Raw genomic sequence first — 17,126 nt, 5'->3', positions numbered from 1 at the left:
TATAGCAAAAATAAATTGAATCATGCGTAAGGCTTTATAACAAACATACATACGTACATAGATATGTAAATGAAAAACCAAAATTAAAATCACCATCATATAAAAATGTAAATAATCTCATACAAAGGAATAGCTGTGTTACACAATTTTGTGTATAATATAATGAGGAAAAAAATTAAATAAACTTGTGAGTATACAGCAAAATATCTTTGGTATATTAAGGAAATAGTTTGTTTAATTTATAATTATATGAATAAATATGAAAGCAAACAAATGCCGTAAATGAAAAAAGAAAAATTTACACTAAGTATTTGACACAGTGCGAATGTAGTTTTTCTAACGCATTTTACAAACATTTTAACTTTTGGGTCTGCGAATTTTTGGCTTATGAACTACTAAGTATTAATTGCACAACAAATTCCACAACACTCTTAATTTCCAAACGAAATGTCTTTTCTTAAGTCTTTGTTTCTTTGCCTCACATTTATAATAAGAAAATAATAGTTAAATAAATATATTTATAAATAAAATGCAACAACAAAAAAGTTTATAATCGCGCCGGAAGTCTTTGGTTTGCGTTACTGGGCAAGAAGTTGATTTACTTGTACTATATTACAATATTTAAACAATAGTTTGACCATTTGTAAAAATAAGCAAGTGTACATATGTATACGTAAATATAATTTTTTTACAAAACGGGACTACGGACAAGACTTGTTTCATTAGCTGCACAAAAAAACTAGTTCACAGATCATTTGTGTTCTCTTTTTTTTTTAGGATTCAATCAGACAGCTATGCGCATGCATCGCTTACTTAGAATTGTACATGTGTGCGATTTTAGTTTATACTTAAATTAACATTGTGATGGAATTCCTTGAGTAATTGAATTTTCCAGCACAATGTGGCAATCATCCAGTGGTTCGAGTATTTGAATTAAAAACGTGAGTAAATTTTTGCGTCGAAGAAAACTTTCCTCTTCGTACATCTCGTGCGTGACCTTCGTCATAGCCATGGGCTTGATCATGCGCGTTAGTAAATGTTCGCTGAAAACAAAAATGCATCAAATTATAAATATACGCATGTACATACATATATCGTAGATATTAACGGAAAAGGTCCTAAATGATAAATTCATAGGCAGCTTTATAGGTACAAGCAAAATCTTTTTAAATTAAAACAGCAGCAAAGATGCCAATAAATCAAATATTTATTGAGAGGCTTAGGTATGGGGCCGTAAAGAAATATTAAAAATGCGTTTCCCAAAACACAACAGACGCTTCTGAATTGTTAAAAGCTATATTTGAAGTATTTAGGTAGCAAGACCTTAGTTGCGTTCCAGGTGCCTCAAGATTTGCAGGTTTTTACAGTAAGGCCTTGCCGGTCGCCACCTTCCATAAGATTTATTAATAAACAGGGCTCTTAATTAGGAAGATATTAATTTAGATTAAAAATTAACTTATTTTGCAACTCTCTTTCAGTTTTGTTCCAATTTCGTTTAGGGTTAGTTTTCTACTGCACTTTAAACTGATGCAAACTATTATTAGAAAACTATCTTTAATTAAATTTTTTTATAAAATACTCGAAAATCGCTTCATTTTTTTGTTTATAATCCATGTTAGTAATCCATGTCCTGTACACAAAAATGTAATAAAGAGAAATTCGAAGAAAAATGGAGCTGGCTACTTATGCCGCTAGCTTGAAAATCTTTATTTGTGTTGTTCAGTATGAATGTAATTAATTTTAGGCAGGACAACTTACCATGGATCTGCTAATTTCTCACAACATACATATTTATCGTTAGTCGACAATTTAAACTCTATACTTAACTTTTATAAACAATTAATTACGAGGGCTTGGGGATGTATTTTTTTCCTTACCGCAAACTCAGGCATATGAGCAATTGAAATTTGCCATCCTTGCCCAATTGACTACCGGCCGCATTTATTTCATCCATCAAATGCACATAGTAACGCCAAATGGCCGACAATTCACGCCTTTGCAAACTGTTTGCGCCGCTACCATCACTAAATGATGAATCCACACTTGATGCAGAGTCATCCAAATGCTGCTGCATTTGTTGTTGCTGTTCGTGTTGCATGTACTGCTCGAATTGCTCTTTAATTTTAGCTAAATTAAAAAAAAAATATATATATTAAAAAAAGTACTTCAAATAAAATCTTGTTGGTCTACTAACTAAAATAGTCCCATATATAAAGATTTTTGCCGAAGAAACGAGTCGAGCGAAAACCACATAAGAAAATACACTCTAGACATTTCACCAAACCGTCATCTCCGCAAAGTAAATTTGTCAAGGTGCCAACATCGCGATCACGACTTGGTTTATAATGCCATTTTACAATAACATTCACACAATTGCCCAACTGGTGTTGCAACTCCGAGGTGGGCACTGTATCCTGCCGTTGTACACTTGGACTACGCGTGCGTGGTGGTGTCTGAGTAGCAGTTGGCAACTCAGCATTCTTAGAATTGGTGGAAACGCGTTGCCCCACGAGTAAACGTTCGGTAGAATCATCGTCGACGCCTTTGCCAAGCCAGCGACCACAAGGAAATCTATGTTTTGGAGTAATTTCAAAAATAGCATAGTAAATAATTTCGAGTATCGTCTCTTTTAGTACAATTCACTTACTTATATGTGTGGCTGGTAGCTTCATTACGCATAACTACATGTTCCACTAGCCATTTGTGTGACGGCCCAGAGTTATCGTGGCCAATGCGCATTGTTGTTAATAAACCGAGGTTCTTATACTGGAAATAAACATGTTTATAAACTATACTGCAATAAATATGAATATTTTTAGAAATTCACATGAAAAATAAACTCCAAAGATCCTTTAGGCACAGGCACACGCTGCGTCTCGTTCATTGTTCCCGACACTATTATCCAAACATTGCTGGAGGTGTGATAGGAGCCATATTTACGCGAGGGAAATATCACTACACGATAAGGTAGTTCTACATAAAAAATTATACATACAAGCGTAAAATTATGAATAAGTAAAAATTTAGATTCTTCAAGCTGATACTGCTTACTTGTAGTGGGATACGTGTTAGTAAATGAGAAATAATCCACTGTATTCAGTGTAAGTAGATGGTAGAGGAATTGTTCTTTTTCCTCTTCGCATCGCAGAAAAGCATTGCGTTTGTAGAGTGAGCGCAGCAACGACTCCTCCGAAAGTAGAGTTCTAAAATGGCGCGAAAGCAATTTTTTCTCCAGCGATAGACGAACCCAAGCGCGTGTGTAACCGATGTGAGTCTTAATATCTGCCATTGCCAGTACGTTTCTAAGCATAAAAATTTTAAAAGTTGTAAGTACGTATTATCTAATGGTGGCGTAGTATAGTTTTTTTTTACATACTTGACATCGAACTCCAATGATTCTGGCAACGGGCATAGTTGCTCGAGTCCAACAAATTTGTTACGATCACGCGAACGACTGCGATTCGGGCTAGGTGGATTATCGATATCCGTTTGGAATGTAGATAAATCTATAAAAGTTATAATAAATTATTGTTTATATAGACATTGAGCGGTGAACTACTCACAGTCCATGCGTTTACGCATTACATTCCAAGCGAGTGCTAAGGAAAACCAGTACATTTTTATACAAATACATATGTACATATGAATGAACATAATATGCACATGCAGAGACAGACTTGCATATATGTATGTACATTAGACCGTACCAGAAAAAATTTCGCAGCCAAAAATATTTTAGCAAAGCAATTTCTGAAACCTCTTTTTTGGCTTGACGTAGGTGTCGCCTTTTTACATGTATCGTCTAATCTTCGCCATTTACCATCGGATCTTAAAGAATGGCATATCGATGTTATTATTATAATTATTTTTTTTGTTCCTAAGTTCATTGACCTTGTACTTATCCACCAGATCCACCCTAATGTAAATTAAAGCTCGCCAAGAATCATTAAACTTTTGCTAACCAAGAATTTCGATTCGAAAGCAATTTACATTTTTCTTCCTAAGGATTGCTATTTCTAATATGTTTTTATTCTAAATTTATGAAAGATCATGATTTGAGGTGCGTGCAAGTATCCTAAAGTTCTTTCATATTGATATTTTTAGCGAAAGTAACTTTTTTTATTTTAATTTTTTTATTTGCAAAATTGTCGATGAATGAATGATTAACTCCTAACTACTAACTACCGGTTGGAAAATATCGTTTACGTGGAGGATTTAATAAGCTTCACTACTGTGGAAAGAAATTTAATATTTGCCAGCTATATAAAAAAAAAAATGCAATTAAATGAGTGCACTTTTTCACATCTCTAAAAACCGAAATTTATCCACATTTCAAAAACTATTATAGTTTATTATGTTTTGGCTTCATATTCAGATTCGGCGGAAAATTTTACATAGGCAGCGATGGTTTAGTGCCACAGGTGGGATTTCTTGTAAACTAATGTAATTTATGTTAAAAAACGCCCCAACACATTTTGGATGGCTAAATCTCAGAAATGGTAATCCTTAGAAAAAAAATGTTATAACAGTTTTTATAGATAATTGCATAATCTAAAGTTTTGTCTCACCTATTTTTGTGATAAATCTTACCGTTTTGCTTAAAAATTCATTGATATGTGACCTTTGACCTTGAATAAACTTTTCTTCAGGCGTGGGATCAATGGGGACTTTTTAACATTTCATTCATAATGGTGTTCGCGACACTATTACCAATTTTCAGTTTTATGCGAATTATTGGAAGCTTGAATGTCTAACTTGACCGGGTTAGTAGAATTAAGAAAAATATAAATTGTATAAATTAAAAAAAAATGGAAAATACCTCGCAAATACATATGTATACTTTAAGGATCAGGGGTGTTCGGCGACCTATTTTTGTTTGCTTGTTAGGTGGCACGGTCTAATATATGTACATTAGCCTGGTTCTAAAATCCGTTTTTTTATAATTTTGTTTGGTAATAGCAAAAATATGGTTCATTATGCTCTAAAAACAATCTGTGTGAAAAACGACAATTTTTGGTCAATATCTTAGCTCGCGCTAGTCCATCAAAGTTCAAGTGCTAAAAAAAAATGTTTTCTTCGCTTACTTCGATTCTCTCCAAAAAAGTTCCATATACCAAATTATGTTGGAAGATAATTGCAATTTTAGTAAAAAAAAAAATTATTAATTAATGTATTTAATAATCTTTATTTTTTTGAGCACATTCAATTTTGATGGACTTGGGCGAGCCTAAGTATTGACCAAAAATTGTCGTCTTTCACACAGATTGTTTTTAGAGCAAAAAAAAAACATGCAAATTAAATACTTTAACTTAGCTGCATACTAACCTGGTGTTGTGCTGGAATAACTGCCGCTACTAATTTTATTGCCACCTATCGTTTTGGGTGCAACATTTGCTATAGTCGTTGTTGTGCTATTATTGGCACGTACATCCTGCAACTCCAAATATGCCTGCAAATGACACCACAATGCCGATTTACCTTGCTTGGATTGTAGACCATGAGACCAAATTTTCTCCAATAAGTCACATAAAGACGCAATTAGAGTATTTTCCTCAACACCGTCACCCTTAAGGCCCAACGCCACAGCCTCTGTGCCCATCTTCTCCAATAGCATACGCTTTGTTTTCGACTTGATATCCTAAAAAAAAATATATATATAATAAAATAGCGTATTTGTGTTTAAAATAACTCAGGTACAGCTTTGTAATAACTTTGAAAATAAAAATAAAAATAAAATAACTCGAGTCATGATTCATCAAATACAACTCACTTTAAGTAGACGCTCCACAAAAGTCCAATTCGCCTGCGCCAATAATGCTGGACTGACTTCAGCTGTCGACAGGTTTGCTGAAAGACGATTCACCGCATTTGTTGATTTCTGATCAATGGAAATTTCCTTGGCGCGCCATTTGTTGCCATTCTTTACACGTCGCAAACTGTTGCCCCTGTAAACGTAAGTTATATGCGCGGGACAAAAGTAAACGAGAAAGAAAAAAGAAAAAAATTCGCGAATTTGTGGCAGCGTTTTCGTAAGTTAGTTGGGTATATCAATTAGAATTTCTTATGAGTTAGGTTATGTTTTAGTGGCGGATTATTTGAATTTGTTGGGGAAGGTACAGTTTAAAAATCTATATAATTTTTTATTTTTTATTCTTGATTATATTGTTATGATTTTAATAAAGTACATAAAAATCAAACGCCGACTAGAAAAAAAAAATCGTACATGTACTACATAAAATTTAAATTAAAAGATAAAAGATCAGCTAGATTTAAATATTACCTTGGTGTGGAATTGACAATATGTAGATACATTGAAATTGATCGTTTATTTTATGTTAAAGTATTGCGACTGAATTGTTTATGCAAAATAAAATAAAATTAAGTGCTTAACCCGAACAAAAAAAAAAAGACCCTAGGCCGAAGTTATAGTCGTTTGATAGAGCACACTTTTGTTAAAAGCGGATATTGGTTTAAAATCAGATTTACTTTATTTAACTTTAACATAAAATGAACTATTAAAACTGCATATTTTTCTCGTATACTAATATCAATTTTTTTCATGCCAACAAAACAAAAAATTACTACTCAATATTATTAAAACGCATTAAAATTTTATTTTCATTAACTGTTAATTTAACAAACGAACGAAAAAATAACTGTTCACAGAATTATTAGTGGAAGACTTTTTGCTCACTCAGCTATTTTTCCTTTATAAATATTATTATAGTTTATATTTGGAAAAAGTTTGCTTAAAATTGTTCTTAAAACATAAAATAATATCAGCCTGCATTGATTATGCGCAGTTCAAAATAAATACATATTTACTAAATTTTGTGACGCAACTACTTGGTAGTGCTGATGATTTAGTAACAAAGAATACGAGTGAATAAAAAAAAATAACTAATACATTACAACTCTTAAACAACTATGCACACTTTCAACGTCATAATTATTGTGTTCATTAACATTGTACTAAAACAACATTCGCTCAAACATTATTGCAACATGTGAGGATCTAATAAAAAAATATCAAATGATAGATACACAGTGAACTAAAAAAAGATCAACGCATATGTATATACTATGTATGCACGCACGCTGCAGAAGCGATAAAAGTAGGCCACCCAACAACCCTTACATGGCGTGCATGGTACTCGATAATTTGATAATTTTTTTAGTGGATATGCTTTATTATATAGTATGTATGTATGTATTTATGTATGTCAACAACACGACTACAACGACAACACTACCTCGAAGCACATTCCTGATTTAGCACAGACTTTTCAAGTATGGGAAAGCTGCGAAAGTAGGCAGCTCTATTGGAGAGTATCTCGCTAGGCGGTGTCACTTCAATGTCAATGCAATGCAAACGCTTCTCGTATACCTGTTGCGCATCCTGCGACATAACGCACGGCTCATAACTGGTAGCGCAAATCATATTTTCACCATGCCTCTTTCTAAATAAATACACAAGAGAAGAAAATAATGAATTTTAAAATTCAAGCTAATCATAAGTAGCGTCTTGTTTTCAAATATTTTAATTGTAATCTATTGGTTTGAAAAATTAAATATATCGCTTAATATCTATCCAACAAATATAGAGAAACTAACTATTGACATCCTTAAGTTCCCAAAACGAGAAAATTCAATAGTTCTCCTTCTTCAAATCCCTTACCTTAGGAGTTTCACGCGCTGGTCGAATATACGCAAATTTGCATCCGGTTCCTTTTCCCACATCGCCAAAATTTTGTTGTCGATTAGTGTTGCAAACATTTGAGATTCTAGAAAGCGCGATAAAAACGCGCGATGATGTTCAGGCTGATCTGATAAAAATGATGATTTATCAAAATTTTGTAATGTCTCTCGATTTGAAAGCCATTCGTCACGTGCTTGATTTGGGTAGATGACGAAAAATTCATAAGCGTAAAACATATGCACAAAGCGATTGAGAAAAGTCTCGCGCAACGCATTGTTTATGCGCAAATCCTGGTAGTATTGCTCTTCTAGCGATAACGTAGGAGTTGTCGTCTTTGTATCCTTACGCGCAGCTGCGGCAGCTTTAGTTGGCGACATCGTTGCGTCGACGGCATCAAAGCTTGTGCCATCATTGAGCGACACAGCACTTGGTGACTGTGTACGTACACCTTTTCGCCGCAAAAAATCGGCAATGCGTGGTACATGTTCGATTTTCGAAGGATGTGCAATGAGTGGTTGATATTCGAGATGATGACCGATGCCGTTGTCAGCACCAGTTGGACTACAATGACCGCTACCGGCCAGCGTGTAAACGGTCTCTTGCAGTTGACTAAAACGTTCTTTACTGCGACGTGCCGCTTGTAGACCGGACGGCAACGTACAACTACTAATCATAACGTCGTGATCGCGTGACGCATAACCGTTTTTCAGTATTGGTTCATATGAACGATCACGTTCTATTTCGAATTTATCCAAAATGGATATTATTTCTGCCATGAAATCGATTTTATGTGGAAATACTGGCAATTCTTCAGGCAGTTGTATAATTTTCTTATCGATATCTACAAAGCAAAGAGTAGCTTCAGTACCAATTTTATTAGCGGACTCGCAATCAGCATGGAGGCCCATGACAAATGGCACGGGTGCATCTAGAAAATGATGGAGGGCAGCGGGCAATATTGGGGCATACACATGTGGCCATACAAATGGAAATAGAATGGAAGTGATGCACTCTCCAACGATCATCAATTTTTGGTAATCTAAAAAAAATTAAATGACAAGTGTAAAAAATGTGATGATTAAGAGATTTCACAAAGTGTTCAAGCCAATTTTAAGCATAACCTACCATTTGAGCGCAAAAGGACTTGATTTTCTAGCAAAACACAGGTCAATAACTGTATAACACATTCTACACCAAGATACGTAAATAGCAATCGTAATGGAAAGTCGAGTAATGGCAGTTCAGAGCTTGGCTCTGGGCGCTGCAGTACCACAGCTAAGGGCGGCAAGTGCGGCTCAGAAGGAGGCAAGTAAATTCGTATTGATTTTCCCGGCTGTGGTAACATTACTTCATACAGAATATTATAGACATAGGATTCGAGACTAATGCCTGGTCCAGGTTGGCGTGGAAGACATCTATGACATGTTCGCAAGAATTAATTAAATACAATTACTAAATATATTTCATACATATCGCTCATTTACTTCAAAAGTGTCATAACTCAAAAACCCAAGACTCGAGATAAACGGCTTAAAGGTTTTGAATTTACATACATATGAATAAATATTTTGTTTTAGTGAGACAACACAGAAGAAGAGATATCGGTAATTTCTGCATACTCAACTCGGTTTGAGTATTTTTTGGATTATGACACCATTGAAGTAAATTCGCAATTTGCATATGTGTATAAACGTCTGTATTTACGCACTTGTATAAATTGCTGAGAAACACGTGAGCAGCGAATGCATACGGAACTTGACAAATTAGCGAAATACTTTTGGCGACAAATAATTTGTCCTTTGTAATATCGTAGTAGCTTTGTGCTGATTGCGGCGACTGTCCGGCCACCTTAAAATGTCGCGGTAGCGAACGACTGACGGGACTCTCTCTCATTCGTCCAAGAGAATGGGTTTGTTGACCGCTAGATAACTCCGTTATAAACATGGACTGCGTTGAAATTCAAATTTTTTTAATAGAAAATGGCTAAATATTTTACAATAAAATACTTGCCTGCAATGTGTGCATTGCACTGCAAATATTCCGATTGCGAATTTCTTCATAGAATACTACGCTAAAGCCATAACAACGTTTCCCATCTTCTCTGGTAGTGGCAAATGAATGAAATTTTGGCTCAATATCATGCTTTTGAGTGCGAAAACGTAATCCTTGCGGCAGTGAAAGCTTGAAATACATACATAATTAAAAACTATCAGATGGCCATATGTATACATAAATCATATTATACATTATATAAATAGCGAAATACAATTAATTTTTAATAATCAACTATTAATGAAATCTTATCAAAACATAATAAACTCAACGAAGTCTATACCTCTGGCGCGTCAAAATGGCCTACTTACTAGGCCCAGCCCCTTCGTGAATTTTATAGATTCATTATAAAATATAATTTAAAATAAATAAGTACAGTAGGCAAAGGTACTCGTCTTTTAATAAGAATGCACTCCTAGACAACTACGCATAGAATGCAAAACATAGAATGCAAAACATATATAAATTGTCAATTTCCCCTACTGAACTCTTTGGCATACAGTTATTATAGAGCCAGTGTTCTTTCAATTGCGAACTTACATTTCTGTTTTAATTTTTTATTGTTCATTCTGTGCCGACTTACCCACCATCGTTGAAGTGAAGCAAATTAAACATTAATTGAAATCAATTGAGGGCCTGTTAGGCAAGATGCTTTGTTACACATGATTTCAAATATGCATATACATACGTACAAACATACTCGCACATTGATATACATATATGTACATATGTAAATATATAAAGCAAATAAATTGTTTTCCATACAAGGTACATATGTATGTACATAAATATACTATGTAGTACTCAAGTATGTACGTAAATACATACATATGTACATACAGTTTAGTCAAGTTGAACCCCCTCTTGATGATGGGCACTTTAAATTGTTCCAACTTTTCATTGTATATAAATATAGGCATGTTAGCATATCATAATAACATACCATACAAATGCCATGGGCATCAAATGGATTCCAGGGCACATTTTCGGGATAATGTGCCAACGGCTTACTCTTATAGGCTCGATCAAGAGGCGAACAATGCAAATTATCACCTTTAATAGCGTGTAAGAAATTAAGAAATCAATTAGCATAATGTTTGGACATATGTATGTATTTAAAATGCTAGATGCCGCACCTGCAAAACGATCAGGCTCTAAGCCCGTGTCTAAATCCAAACCGCATATCACAAAATAATCTGCGAACCGTGAATATTGAGGATCTGATTCGCGTTTTAGTTGCCGCAGTTCGTTTGAGCTCATCTCGCCAGGCGAAGTTGGCGATGTAGCGACACAGTCGTTCGGAGTCTCACTGTTTCCAACTTCATTGAATTGCATATTATAGTTAAGGGAGTTTTTGCTGCCACTTGCGCCATTACTACTGCTGCCGCTGTTATGCTTTCTCATCACCACTTTACCAGGCAGCTGATTATGACTTGACGGTGCGGGTGTGCTCGTTTGCGAATTTTGCTGTATTTGTTGGTCGGCAATCACTAGTTTCGTCATTCGTTGAATATTATTCTCCGTCGTCATAGTTTCACTTCACATGTAGCACACTGCCTCCAAGAGCACTGACACCTTCAGCAACATTAGCAAATTTAGCTAAGCACGGTGGCTCCGGATATAATGAAGGCGTTTTCAAGGATGTGAAAAGTAGTGTTATGAGTATGAGCCACCAAGGATTTTCACTTTTCACCCCCAATCGGTCCACCCTGTGAAGCTTTAACAAATAGTTTCTAGTGCACTTGTAATTGTCATAAATTTTCAGAAACTATTGATTTTTCTGCAAAAAAAAATTAAATTACATTAAGCTTATACACATGTACTAATTAATAAAAATTGGCCAACAACCTACAAATTTAGAAATTTCTTTTCTTACATGTTGTGTATTGCGTACGTTTCTGTTTATTTGTTGTTGTGGCTGGGCCAATCGCTGAAAATGTTGAATTTTCTATTTCTTTATGCTTCTTCTTTTAGTTCTGCTCGATATACGGTGACACTCGATATGTATAAATAGTCGATGTATCGATGTTTTTTGAAAAGTTACATTGCTAGTACACTAGCCGGGTGTGTAATACTTTCACCGCGATACGCAGACCGTCTATCGTGTATTTCGGCGTTTTAGGTCTGCACAGACCCTCTTAAATGAGGGTGTTGAGTTTGTGAAATTTCGTGATTGGGCTCGAATAGTAACAGTCGTGAACCAGCAACTCGTCCCGTAAAAAGCTTATTTCGGATTATAACAGTCTGGACGTATTCTATGTTAAAATTCTTTAAAATGTAAATTTTTTTAATTGTCTATATGGTGTATGGCGAATCGTGTTGTATGTGCATCGCGGTGAAGGTACTCGCCTTGCGCAGCGATGCTACAAGCCAGAAAATTACTTTTTTCTTTTGCTTCAACTTGTCAGATCTTGTGTAGTTGGATCATGCTTCGATGTATGGGAAAATATCGATGTAAATTTCAGCTTTAAGCTAAAGCTCCATAGGCAGGTTTTTCCCCCAAGATTTCGAACTTATTTCAGGCTGTTCAAGCGGCGTCTGACAGTTAACACATTCGAACATTAGTACTGATAAATATGATTATGGCAATGTTGTACTGTTTTGCATAAAAAAAGTCGCAGGCGAAGTATTGATTTTAATAAAAATTTTCAATTTATTGAATTATCGATTGTTAAAAAAAGCGCCGCGGGCGAAAAACTTTGATAAAAATCGTGCAATTTTTTATAAAAAAATTTTAATTATTTATCAAAGTATTGGTTTTTTTAAGCGCCGCGGGCAAAAATCTTAATATGAAATCGCGCAAAGGATAAAAACTTTTTATATAGAAGCCCCCGCTCTGGGGTTTTCACTTTTAGAATCGGAAAAAGTTCTCTACACGCCCTCATTTTTATTTTATTTTTTTTCAAATTTGGACCGGATTTAAGAAAAATTTTCCCTTATTCGATATTTGAAAAATCATGATTTCAAAATACCGCTTAAAGATCTACGAAAAACCGGTGGAAACCGGTTTGGAAAAACCGAATCATCACCCTACAAAGAACAGACCTATTGCATTCTTTGCATCGCATGCTGCAACCCTGTTTATAAAATGCAACCTTCGCAGTAGTTACGGTTCAGTGGATCGATTTTCTTCGCGAAAAGAAATTTTTGCCGCTACCGTTTTGTGATGGCAATTTTCAGAAAACGTTTAAAGAAAATCTAGTTTTATGTGATTTTTGCTTAAAATATTGTGGAAAATACAATTGAAAAGTGAAAGTAATCCCCAATACTTACAAAACTTCGGGCAACCGTGCAGTTAGCTGTACCACGGTGCCCATGTGAAAAGGTCATTGTTTGTTCTGTACAATTTTGCTGAAGCATGGCTGGTGGAAATCAGGCCCGTGTCATCCAGGTGACCAATATCGCACCTCAGGCGACTAAAGATCAAATGCAAACCTTATTTGGCAACATTGGAAAAATTGAAGAGATTCGTTTGTATCCAACGGTGCGTGATGTCTCATGTCCGGTGCAGTCGCGTATATGCTATGTCAAGTATGCGGAAAGCAGCTGTGTGCCGGTGGCCCAACATCTCACCAATACTGTTTTCATTGATCGAGCGCTTATTGTAATACCTGTTCTGGCAATTCCAGAAGAATATCGTGCATTGGAGATGTCTAAAAATGGCACTATTGTGCCAGGATTGCAGAAGCCCGATTCCAAGTTGCCACCTGAAGTGCTTAACCGCATTGAAGGGCAATCACCACAACAGGTTTGTGCAAAAGTTTCAATGCATGTATATATATTCGATGGAAGTTGTTAATTTTCCATTATCATTTCAGGTTATCAAAACTTACGATCCGAAACTGGTGGACAACAATTTGCCAGAGTATCCGGCCTTACCGTCATTCTATGATGCCCGTAAAATTGAGGAAATTCGCAGAACCATTATTGTCTGTGACGTTAAGAATGAATGGCGCCTAGACGACTTGATGGAATGTTTTCAACGCGCCGGTGAAGTAAAATATGCTCGCTGGGCAGAGAAGGATAACAAGACGTATTGCATGATCGAATTTTGCGATCAGCCCAGCATTATACATGCTCTTAAACTGCAAGGACAAGAGTTCAAAGGCGGATATCTCAATGTTTACCATTCAACTGATTCAATTACCAAACCGGAGGCGAAATCAAACGAGGCAGCTCAGGCAGAAATCGAAGAGGCAATGACCATAGTAAAAGAAGCTCAAAATATGATATCTGCCGCCATTGATCCTGTCATTGGTATGCTAGCTAAGGATAAACGTCGACGCTCTCGCTCACGTTCGAGATCTCGTGAACGCCGCACTAGTCGTTCACGTTCGCATCGTTCACGTTCTAGGCGTCGATCTCGATCACGCACTCGTAAACGTTCCCGTAGCAAGTCTAAGCGGCGCTCTCGCTCTCATTCTCGGACTTCGCGCTCACGCAAGCGTTCGCGTTCTAGGAAACGTTCTCGCTCTCGTCGTAAGAGTCGGTCCCGTTCCCGTTCTAAACGGCGATCGCGCTCCCGGGACCGTCGTGCGAAACGTTCACGCTCGCGCCACCGTCGCAGTACATCAAGATCCCGTCGGTCACGTTCGCGCACCAAACGCTCTAGATCACGTGAACGTAAACGTTCGCACCGAGCTCGTGATGAAAAGCGTTCGCGTTCTTCACGCTCACGTAGTAAGCGTCGTTCTCCATCTCTATCTACGAGATCGCGTACAAGTCGCAGCAAAGACATTGTCCCGCTTGTAAAGTCATCTTCATCTTCTAAACGGCGTTCTCGAACACCCGATCGAAAGTTGAAGCCCATTGTAGAAGACATCGAAGTGAAGAGTACCCGATCTAGTGTCGATTCCAAGTCTAGGAAATCGGTTAGTGTTGAAAAATCCGATAATATGGATATTTCCAATTCACCATAAATTTGCTTCTTTAATGGTTACACATTTCAATCTTAAGGTCAAGATAACGTTACATTTTGTGAGAACCATATTTTTTTTTTTTGAATTATAATACTTTTACAGTTAAGGTATGATTATTGTAAATCATAAAAGATTAGAGTGACTTGTAATTTGGGCTTTATCCGTAATAACCATTTTTTTCCTCAGACAAAGCTATTACAATAAAGGCATCTCGATAATACTACCCGACGTTGGTTTCTGAGAATTTTTAAAACACAGGACAGAAAACCCAGTATAACATCCAAAAAAAGTATATATATGTAGGTATGGATAGATGGTCTCAAGGTAGGATGCAAATTATTACAATGAACAACAGAGGATATGTAAGAAATAGTGTTTCTGAAATACCAAGCATTTAATATTATTAAAATCAAAAATCCACTTTTAGTCAAAGAAAAAAATATTTTATTAAGTTGAAAATAGTTCTGTTCGCTATGCAAAAAACTTGTACACGCTGGTACTAATTGCTACACAATCGTGCTCGTTTATATCATGATTCAATAATTAATTATTAATTATTGAATCACGACAATATATACTGTTTTGTTTTCCACTTGAAATAATTGAAAAAATTATTATGTTCCAAATGCAATTGGGGACGCCAGCTGGCACTGAAGCTTGCAGATGTCTCTCTTTGTGAGAGTAAGTTACCTTATTCTCTGAATTTCGTTACTGGCTAATTCTTACTGGATTTTCCGAACGAACACAACTATTATTAATCGCTTTCACGTCACTTGACAGATGAGAGTCTCTATCGAAGCATTTATTTATGTATGTGTATGACAATCAATGAAAATCCACGAGATACATTTTCCCTTTAGCCTACATACACTATAGGGCTGTTGAGGATCTTGTTTAAAATACAAAACCGCGTATCAACAAAATGCAAAACCGCGTATCAAGATAATGCAAAACCGCATATGTGAATTATGTAAATTATCTTTTAGAGAGTAAAAACACTCATATTTCAGAGTGGTTCTCTTTTTTCTGGCTAATAATAAAATTCAGGACGAATGGATAAGGATTGAGCCAAGAGCTTCTCTGAGCAAATCCAATTTTTGGCAGCAAATGTCAGTTAAGCGGTTTTGCAGAATGACAATATGCGGTTTCGTATTTTAAACGACGATATGCACAACGTCCTAAACAGCCCTTATATATATTTATGTTCTCGAGTTGGTTATTATACATATTTAAAAACGTTGCTGAAAACTTTGTTGCTGATTAAACATCATTTGTTGCTGCTGTTGTTGTTGATGATGAAAGTCTTGTGTTTGTTGCACTTGCTGCTGCTGCTGTCCTGTACCAGGTGGTCCAGATAAACGCACTCGTTTAGCGCTTGGCTCCTGCTGTTGTTGTTGCTGCTGTTGCTGTTGTTGACGTTTAGTTTCCGCCTTGTCTTCTTGATCGTCATCAGTTAAAAATTCCCTCTTTGGATATGGAATAGGCATGCCAGCGAATACATCTTGAGTTGGCAATGGATCCTCTTGAAAGTAGGGATCTTGCATAGCTTGTTCTGAAGTTATGCGCTTATTGGGATCCATAAGTAATAGTTTTTGCAAAAGATGGAATGCTTTACTGTCTGGCTTTATTTTATGACGTTCCATATATTTGGCAAGTGAGCACGTTGAATAAGTGGAGCGCTTAAAATCTTTCGTTAATGTATGATGCTCCGGCATTTTCTTAATATCCTCCCAGTCTTTGTCTTGAGGAAATCCCATTACGTTGAAAATTCGATCCAGTTGATCGTGGTGATAAGGATTACTAGTTTTTATATCCTCTTGTCTGCAATGGAATATTGGTTCCGATGTTAGTAATTCGGCGAAAATGCAACCTATTGCCCAAATATCAATAGCTTTTGTGTAATGACGAGCACCCAGAAGCAATTCAGGTGCTCGATACCAGAACGTTACAACCACTGGATCTAGATCAGCTAACGGTTTTAGTGGAGCATTAAATAGACGTGCAAAACCCATATCTGCAATTTTTACGCGGCCCCGTTCATTACCATCGCCCATTACCAGAATGTTAGCTGGTTTTAAATCGCGATGAAGAACCCAGTTACTGTGTAGATAATGTATGCCATCTAGAATTTGATATAGTAAACTCTTAACCATACCTCTAGGCACAATAACTTGCTTCTTGGCAGCTTTAGCAGCTCTATGAAATTTTATGATGTGCCACAGATCATGTTCGGCATAGTCGATTAGGAGAAATACTTTGCGGTCGTTGTGGGACAAAAATACGCGAATGAGAGTTATTACATTTTGATGTTTTAACTCACGAAGCAGCGCTATTTCTCGACACGCTGACATGGACAAACCAGTACCATCAATCTGCTTCAGTGCATATTCTTTACCATCAGTGCGCTCCTTCCATTTCGCCTTGTAAACATGGCCGTATGTGCCACGCCCAACCTT

At 36.2% G+C, this 17,126-nt stretch overlaps 3 protein-coding genes across 10 annotated transcripts in view; 1 reads left to right on the top strand and 2 right to left on the bottom strand.

The window, feature by feature from the left end:
• Nucleotides 1-55: 55 nt before the first annotated feature.
• Nucleotides 56-17,126, bottom strand: part of pns (DENN domain containing pinstripe) — an 18,038-nt gene continuing 967 nt past the window's right edge. For 3 of the 8 annotated variants that reach the window (XM_017625063.1, XM_017625064.1, XM_017625062.1), the window contains exons 3-18: nucleotides 10,695-10,887; nucleotides 9,710-9,880; nucleotides 9,408-9,646; nucleotides 8,825-9,114; nucleotides 7,679-8,738; nucleotides 7,254-7,460; nucleotides 5,771-5,945; nucleotides 5,326-5,638; nucleotides 3,564-3,599; nucleotides 3,377-3,506; nucleotides 3,052-3,302; nucleotides 2,828-2,973; nucleotides 2,648-2,766; nucleotides 2,195-2,571; nucleotides 1,878-2,127; nucleotides 56-1,043 (exon numbers count right to left, since the gene is read on the bottom strand). In XM_017625063.1, the coding sequence (XP_017480552.1) occupies nucleotides 854-1,043; nucleotides 1,878-2,127; nucleotides 2,195-2,571; nucleotides 2,648-2,766; nucleotides 2,828-2,973; nucleotides 3,052-3,302; nucleotides 3,377-3,506; nucleotides 3,564-3,599; nucleotides 5,326-5,638; nucleotides 5,771-5,945; nucleotides 7,254-7,460; nucleotides 7,679-8,738; nucleotides 8,825-9,114; nucleotides 9,408-9,646; nucleotides 9,710-9,880; nucleotides 10,695-10,697 (3,957 nt within the window). In that variant the 5' untranslated portion in view covers nucleotides 10,698-10,887 and the 3' untranslated portion in view covers nucleotides 56-853. The other 5 variants (XM_017625057.1, XM_017625059.1, XM_017625058.1 and 2 more) reach the window with 5 other exon arrangements.
• Nucleotides 12,964-14,893, top strand: LOC108369865 (probable splicing factor, arginine/serine-rich 7). The gene is made up of 2 exons (XM_017625066.1): nucleotides 12,964-13,499; nucleotides 13,570-14,893. Exons 1-2 carry the CDS (start codon nucleotides 13,110-13,112, stop codon nucleotides 14,668-14,670), a joined length of 1,491 nt encoding a protein of 496 aa, XP_017480555.1. The 5' UTR covers nucleotides 12,964-13,109; the 3' UTR covers nucleotides 14,671-14,893.
• The window catches only part of LOC108369866 (cyclin-dependent kinase 8-like), a 1,733-nt gene continuing 443 nt past the window's right edge, over nucleotides 15,837-17,126 (bottom strand). Inside the window, exon 2 of the mRNA XM_017625067.1 lies at nucleotides 15,837-17,123. Coding sequence (XP_017480556.1) covers nucleotides 15,900-17,123 — 1,224 coding nt within the window. The 3' untranslated portion in view covers nucleotides 15,837-15,899. The remainder of the gene's footprint in view (nucleotides 17,124-17,126) is intronic.

The sequence above is a fragment of the Rhagoletis zephyria genome, unplaced genomic scaffold (assembly GCF_001687245.7).
Source record: "Rhagoletis zephyria isolate East Lansing unplaced genomic scaffold, Rhagoletis_zephyria_1.1 Rzeph_scaffold_03882, whole genome shotgun sequence".
Lineage (NCBI taxonomy): Eukaryota > Metazoa > Arthropoda > Insecta > Diptera > Tephritidae > Rhagoletis > Rhagoletis zephyria.
This window is presented reverse-complemented; position numbering and strand designations above follow the sequence as displayed.

Bases quoted from the DNA above. Each gene is read 5' to 3' on its own strand.
- LOC108369865 (XM_017625066.1), top strand. From the start codon at position 13,110: ATGGCTGGTGGAAATCAGGCCCGTGTCATCCAGGTGACCAATATCGCA. The intron at 13,500-13,569 runs GTTTGTGCAAAA...TTATCATTTCAG, and splicing joins AAGGGCAATCACCACAACAG to GTTATCAAAACTTACGATCC.